This window comes from Temnothorax curvispinosus, unplaced genomic scaffold, assembly GCF_003070985.1.
Source record: "Temnothorax curvispinosus isolate PA1 unplaced genomic scaffold, ASM307098v1 QBEX01013216.1, whole genome shotgun sequence".
Lineage (NCBI taxonomy): Eukaryota > Metazoa > Arthropoda > Insecta > Hymenoptera > Formicidae > Temnothorax > Temnothorax curvispinosus.
The window spans coordinates 1-6,907 of record NW_020222996.1 but is presented as its reverse complement, the minus strand read 5'-3'; the positions used below and the strand labels follow the sequence as shown (position 1 = coordinate 6,907).

General features: G+C 35.5%; 2 protein-coding genes across 5 annotated transcripts; one reads left to right on the top strand and one right to left on the bottom strand.

Moving 5' to 3' along the window:
- The first annotated feature begins 6 nt into the window (after nt 1–6).
- On the top strand, nt 7–1,887 carry LOC112463441 (protein ANTAGONIST OF LIKE HETEROCHROMATIN PROTEIN 1-like). Its single transcript, XM_025029853.1, has 3 exons — nt 7–248; nt 495–800; nt 891–1,887. The coding sequence occupies exons 2-3, from the start codon at nt 655–657 to the stop codon at nt 1,783–1,785; spliced, it is 1,041 nt and encodes a 346-aa protein (XP_024885621.1). The 5' UTR covers nt 7–248; nt 495–654; the 3' UTR covers nt 1,786–1,887.
- A 270-nt stretch (nt 1,888–2,157) lies between these two features.
- Nucleotides 2,158–4,361, bottom strand: LOC112463440. Of its 4 annotated transcripts, XR_003041785.1 has the most exons (6): nt 4,180–4,361; nt 3,874–4,042; nt 3,529–3,783; nt 3,266–3,424; nt 2,954–3,116; nt 2,609–2,864 (listed from the first exon to the last, which is right to left on the bottom strand). XR_003041785.1 is itself a non-coding variant. In XM_025029851.1 (5 exons), the coding sequence occupies exons 3-5, from the start codon at nt 3,770–3,772 to the stop codon at nt 2,243–2,245; spliced, it is 1,029 nt and encodes a 342-aa protein (XP_024885619.1). In that variant the 5' UTR covers nt 3,773–3,783; nt 3,858–4,042; nt 4,180–4,356; the 3' UTR covers nt 2,158–2,242. The 4 variants fall into 4 exon arrangements, 3 of the variants coding, with proteins under 3 accessions (XP_024885619.1, XP_024885618.1, XP_024885620.1); XM_025029851.1 differs by lacking the exon at nt 3,266–3,424 and having other exon boundaries at nt 2,158–2,864; nt 3,858–4,042; nt 4,180–4,356; XM_025029850.1 differs by lacking the exon at nt 3,266–3,424 and having other exon boundaries at nt 2,158–2,864; nt 4,180–4,356.
- Nucleotides 4,362–6,907: the final 2,546 nt, after the last annotated feature.

Below are 6,907 nucleotides of genomic sequence, written 5' to 3'. Positions count from 1 at the left end.
GTCTCAGTTTCGTAAACATAGTGTTTTGAGGTTAATTTGATTTTGTGTGCCGAAGTATCCAAATTGCTTTCTACTTTGAAGGCTCAGAGCTCCGCGACTAACAAGACGCAAGCAAACTCGAATCAAGACGCGTCAAAAGCTAAATCGGCGCAAGATCCGAAGACGGATAGCGAGACGTCGTCGAGTCCGAGGCAATCACCAGAAATTGTAATTTATTGCAAAATAAACGCATCATCTCATAATTTTCGGTAAGTTTTATATACAGTTTAGGTGTAAAAATTCATTATTAAAACATTCTCTTGATTTGGTTAATTTTCTGGAATAATACTTTATTATTTTTTATGTATCATTGAATATTTTTCACTCATTTTGATATTTGATGTTTGCGCTGTTTGGCCATTCTTTAACGTTTTTGCAATTAGTTCATACAATTCTGAATGTGATTTTAATTCGAGAAGACTGCATTGGATTGAATTACATTTGTCTTTTCACAGAAATGGATGATTTGTTGTTAATTGCTCTGGTCAACATGGAAGCACTTTTGGTGCAACGTCGTAGAAACCTAAACGTCATTGTCGCCGTCGGCGTGTCTGGATACGACCAATTAACACAAGGAGAAGACAGCAAGGAGCGTTTTACAATTTTTTTCAGGAGATGAAAACAGATCCGCAAATGTTCCACAAGTATACACGTATGACACTGCCAACATTCCAGCACTTAATGGACATTGTTAATCCAAGTTTAATGAAACGAAGTCCACGGGCACTTGAACCAGAGCAAAGAGTTGCTGTTACATTGCGGTATGTGTTTGGATTACTTGTAGTCTAACAATACATATGTGTAAAAACAGTTTGGCAATTAATATTATAATATTGATAATGATGTTACAGATTTCTGATTGGAGACAAAGTTCCAGAAATTGCTTTTGCCTATCGTGTTGGTTTATCAACAGTACATAAAATAATTAAAGAGACGTGTGACGTATTTGGAAGACTTCTTAGTCCTATCTATCTACGAGCTCCTTCAAGAGAAGAATATTTACAAATTGCTGAGGGTTTTTGGACATTATGGAATTTTCCACATTGCTTGGGGGCAATTGATGGAAAACATGTCGATGCTCAATGCCCCCCTAATTCTGGTACGCTGTACTTCAATTATCACAAACGATACAGCATCGTACTTTTGGCTGTGTGTGATCACAATTATCAATTCACTTTGGTGGATATTGGGTCAATGGGGAAGAACAGTGATGCGGGAATTTATGGGAACAGCGACTTGAATGTGACGAATGAGATGCTGGATATTCCAGAAGGAACCAGTTGCTTAAGCGGAACCGATATACAAGTGCCTTATTTTTTTATTGGGGATGAAGCATTTCCCATTGGAAAGCATTTGATGCGGCCATATGCTGGACGGTATTTGGGGGAACACAAAAACATATTTAATTATAGACTTTCGCGAGCCCGGCGTATAATAGAAAATACATTTGGGATTTTGGCAAAAAAGTGGGGCATATATAACAGACCGATCGCTGCGATTCCTGATAATATCAATAAATATATTTTGGCAACTGTATGTTTGCACAATTTCTTAAGAAACAAAGAAGGTAATATTTTACAATTTGAAAACAATGATGAAATTATTGAAAATAACGAAAATGGTGCAGCATTTGCGACGCACATTAGGGACTCTCTTTGCAATTATTTTATGACTCCAAATGGAATGGTCAATTGGCAGCATGATTATGTAACGAGAGGACAAAATCAAGACTTTATCTACATGTAAACATTTGATTGATTGATTACATACGTGTCATATTGTGAAATGTAATGCTAATATGTATTTATTGTGTGAATATAAAATAAACAGTATAAACAGTATAACATATATAACAGTATAACATATATATATATATATATATACAGTATAACAGTACACATATATTTTATTACTAAAATTAATATCGCACAATCTTAAAACATTAATATTATATGTATCTACGAATAAATGCAAATTATTTATTTTATCACAAAAATCATCTCGCTCACATATTAATAATAAAGTAGGTATACCAGTACACATATATTTTATTACTAAAATTAATATCGCACAATCTTAAAACATTAATATTATATGTATCATATGTATCATCTTAAAACATTAATATTATATCTTATTATTAATATTATATGTATCTACGAATAAATGCAAATTATTTATTTTATCACAAAAATCATCTCGCTCATAGGTTTTCCTTTCTCCACAAAATTTTCATGATTTCTTGTTTCTTGACTTGTTGTATATCATCATCCCATTTTTGTAATTCCGCCACAACCAAATTGCCAAATAAAGTGTTTGCATCCTTAGAAATCAAATGCTCTGTAATAGCTTGATTGAAATTAATAAAAGACGCTTCGAACTTATCGTTTTCAGATTCTGTATTTTTTCCGTCTTTTTTAATTGATATATTAGGATTAAATTTGCCCTTCGCATATGACGGCTTTTTGAAAGTGTCGGTAGATCTTACGCTCGTTGGAGAAAGGCGTGAAAAGTTAGTCGTGTCGGATGATGACCGAGTTGACAATAATTCATGTTCGAAATCGTTTGCACTACTTTCTGTCGTCGAAGGAAAAGATGCGCGTGACGCATCATCTAAATTACTAATAGTGGGTGATGTTTCCGGTATTGGGCATTTTTTTATTGGTGAAAATATGTTTGCATCAATTTGTTCCAAAGGAGTTCTTTCTTTTTCCAGAGTCTGTTTGCCATGCTGCACCCAATTTGAAATTTCTTTATTTAGATTCTTGTCTTTTAAACAATCAGAAATATTATACGTTTTTTGTAACTTGATGTTGGTTATCGATCTGAAACCATATTATATTTGATTAAATTTGTGGATTAATAAAAATGTGGTAAAACATGTCAATTAGAATCAAATGTAAGGAATTCTTACTTTCTACTTTTGACAAATTTGTCAATATATTTCATAGACTCGAAGTATATAAATCCTCGTCTTTTAGAGGCTCCACTTCCACTTGCCGTTTCATTTTGTCTTTTTTTCTTTTCTTTAGAGTAAGATTCTCTCAGACGAGTCCACCGATTGCAGCAAACATCCGCTGAAATATATGTTAAATACAGTTACTTACAGTTACAGTTACAGTTACACTTACAGTTACAGTTACTATCGTTACGTAACGAGTAAAAATAACGTTGTTACTAATGCATTACTTTTACTCGTTACGTAACGAATAAAGTAACAAGTTACTTTTTTCATTAAGTATAACACGTAATGGTAATGAGTTTCAAAAGTGGCATTCCCATCCTGGTGTTACCATTAGCGTTATAAAAAATTGTTACGTTAATTGTTACCAAATGGTTGTTATAATAAAGTAACGGTTACGACGTTACAAGTAAAGTGAACGACCTAAAAATAAATTTAAAAAAATAAATAATAAATAAATAAATAAATAATGAATTGAATAGCTTATTGTGTGTTAATATTGTTAAACTTTTAAAAATAAAACTTACGAGACGTGGCCAAAATTTTAGATATCTCTAACCAAGAGTTCTCTTTTTTTATCACATCGCGATAATCTTTACAACTGCTGTCATATAGATGTGGATATTCTTTCACAATACTTATTAACAAATCATCAAAATTTTTATCTTCGTCGTCCACCAACGTCACTTCAGAATTCAGGTTTTCATTTTCTTCATTTTCGGACATGTTTATATTATTATTGTGACAGTAATCCGTGTGATCGTATGCCATGAAGATCGATTCTATAAATTTAAAGCATTAAACATGAAATATACCGAAAATTATGAAAAGATGCGTTTATTTTGCAATAAATTACAATTTCTGGTGATCACCTCGGACTCGACGACGTCTCGCTATCCGTCTTCGGATCTTGCGCCAATTTGGCTTTCATCGCGTCTTGATTCGAGTTTGCTTGCGTCTTGTTAGTCGCAGAGCTCTGAGCCTTCAGAGTAGAAAGCAATTTGGATACTTCGGCACTGATATCAATTTTGCTCAGTTCACCTAATTTGTTCACAAAATCAAATTAACCTCAAAACACTATGTTTACGAAACTGAGACAATTCACACTAATAATTATATACGGTCACTGTCAGTTCGTAATTTCATTACGTTGATACTTAAATAATGAGAATACTTACGTGTTAATCAATATAAATCCGTTCTTTCTTCTCGATCACTTTTCTAGAAGGACCGACTACAAGGAGAATGTATGTGCCTATTCCCGTGGCTATGCATTATGTATTTTTATGTAGATTGAAAATCCAGAAGCCATGGGCAGAATACAGAAACCATAGCGCATGCGCTATGATATCTGCCATTCTGCCATAAGCAGATAAAGTAATACCACAGCGCATGCGCTATGGCTTCTGCAGTCTGCCTATGGCTCCTGTAATTTTATGTGCTTCCACCTTAATTCCGTTGCAGTGTTTTTGTATTAATTTCAGAAAAGTTATGGCAAAGCCTTGCCTTCAGAAGTTTCACTTCTAACGCGCGTGGCGACCACGCGTTCATTTTTTTTTTTTATTGTGCCGTATTGTGCTGCATTTTTGCTGACTTGTGCCGCAAACGCGAGATTGATAACTTCGATAACAATTAAGAAAAAAAATAAAAACAAAATTATACTAGCCCCGCACTTTTCCCGAAATAAACCCAATTTCTTTTGGTTGATAGGTAGTAATTTGTGCCACGTTGTGCCGTTGGAATAAACTCAATATCTCTTTTCATTTGGCAGATAAAAAATATTAAATCTCAAAAACAAAATAACAAATAATTATTTTTAAAACGCATTTACCGAACTTCTGTAAGCTGTGCTGAGTTTCGCTAGATGAGTACAACAAAGAAATGGCCGGAGATGCATAGAAAGTTGTAGGGGTTAAAAATAATGGGCTAAGGAAGGGGGGAAAATGAGGGTGAGAAAAAACTTTACATTTTTAAATTTTGTAAAATTGTGCCGGGTTGTGTTTGGTGAGTACAATAACTTTTCCTAATGACAAAATGTCCGCAAATCGTTAGTTTACGCAGCACAAGTATCTAAAGAAAGCAGTTTTTAGGAATTACAATTTTCAAACCGCTATAACTATTGAACCGTGACAGGGAATGAAATTTTGCGACTTGTGCTGAATTGTGCTAGTCGAGTACAACAATAAAACGGCTAGAAAAGAATAAAAAATTGCAGGGGTTAAAAATAATGCACCAAAGGGGATGGGGGTAAGAAATAGTATATTGTGCACCAAGAGGCGAAAGTAGCGTTTTTCAGACTCGTGTGATTTGCCGCCCGAGCCGAAGGCGAGGGCGGCAAATCACACGAGTCTGAAAAAGCTGTCGCCCCGAGGTGCACACGATATTTTTCACAATATCTTTACGGAAAGTTCGACCTCCATCCTCCATGCATAGAGAGAGGCGAGAGTGGCCATTTCACGCCAGGACGGCATAGCGGGACGAAAGTAACCACTTTCCTCTCTAGGGCGGAAAGTGATCACTTTTTTATTGCAAGTACAGAAAAAAATAAAGTTTATAATGTCCAAAAAAATCAGATATGTACAAGTTATTTACAGTCCTTTTCAGGCGAAGAGCCGTGAGCGCGCACAAAATTTAGCACGGCAAAAGCGGCGAAACGCAAATGAATCGCAGCGCAGGTGAGAATGCAAGTGCGGATGGCGAAGCGAAAAGCGGTTTAAGCGGTACAAAGCGGTGTACTAGCGGTGATCTGCGAACGAAATCGATCCCGCGCCGCAGCGGCGGTCGTTTTATCACCTTCGAGGCGAAACTCCCTCCAGGCAAATTTCCACGAATTTCGAGAGGGTGATTGGCCATCGGCGGCCTACGTCACCGTTTTCACGTGACGACCCGAAGGAATCGTTACATGTTTGCGCTCGCTTTGTTTATAGCATGGATCTTTCTATTGTGTGAGAGCGGTAGCTTGACTTTGTTTGTGCACTCGGTCAGCTGTGGCTATGTTATTGCTAGCAATTAGCGAATACGAGCGATAGAAAGATCCATGCCATACTGTAACGTCGACGAATTTAATCTTGACGAGGCCACTTGAAATACAATTACGATGACGCGATGGAATTTTATTCTTTTGATTGCTTTACTCGTGTGCATACAAGTTGCGGGAGCAATTTAGAATATCTTAAACCATGCATCAAATTCCCGAAATGACGCGACCTCCCGCACTGAATTGCACGATGTCAAACAGTATTTAAGTGTTTAAAGCGCGTCAACTAACCTATGTAGGTTAGTAACGCGCTTTAAAAGTATTTAACTGTTTAATGATTTTCGTTAAAGCAGGGCACACACACACACGTGTGTATGTCCTGCTTTATAGAAGTTGTGATTTTCATTAAAGAAGGGCACACACACGTGTATGCCCTGGGTCATGTTCCAAATCTCACTCTGGGTAACTAAAATCTATAGTTTACGTCACGTATGTACACTATAGCATTTTGGTTAACTAGAGTGAGTTTTGGAACATGACCCTGGGGGTCGATTCTGTATTTTGAGACAAGGTGAAAATTACAAAAATGAGGAAATTCACATGAGAATCTACAATTTCATTTGTCGAAATCTAGTAAATCTGTTCACTTTTGTAATTTTCACCTCGTTTCAAAATACAAAATCGACCTCCTGCTTTATAGAAGTTGTGATTTTCGTTAAAGCAGGGCACACACATGTCTAATTTTGTTTTGTTTTGTTTTTTTTCAATTTTTTTGATTGTGCTGAGTTGTGCTAAGTTGTGCTAACATTGTGCTAAAATATTATTTAAAAAAAATAATAACAAAAAAAGTTACGATAAAAAAATCATTTTTGGATATAATTTATTTTTTTATCGTAACTCTTTCTGTTATTATTTTTTTTAAATAATAT

Coding starts and splice junctions, on each gene's coding strand:
- LOC112463440 (XM_025029851.1), bottom strand. CDS start 3,772: ATGGCATACGATCACACGGATTACTGTCACAATAATAATATAAACATG. Junction 3,117..3,528: donor TAAAATTTTGGCCACGTCTC/GTAAGTTTTATT, acceptor CATATATTTCAG/CGGATGTTTGCTGCAATCGG. Junction 2,865..2,953: donor AAATTTGTCAAAAGTAGAAA/GTAAGAATTCCT, acceptor ATATGGTTTCAG/ATCGATAACCAACATCAAGT.
- LOC112463441 (XM_025029853.1), top strand. CDS start 655: ATGAAAACAGATCCGCAAATGTTCCACAAGTATACACGTATGACACTG. Junction 801..890: donor AGAGTTGCTGTTACATTGCG/GTATGTGTTTGG, acceptor ATGATGTTACAG/ATTTCTGATTGGAGACAAAG.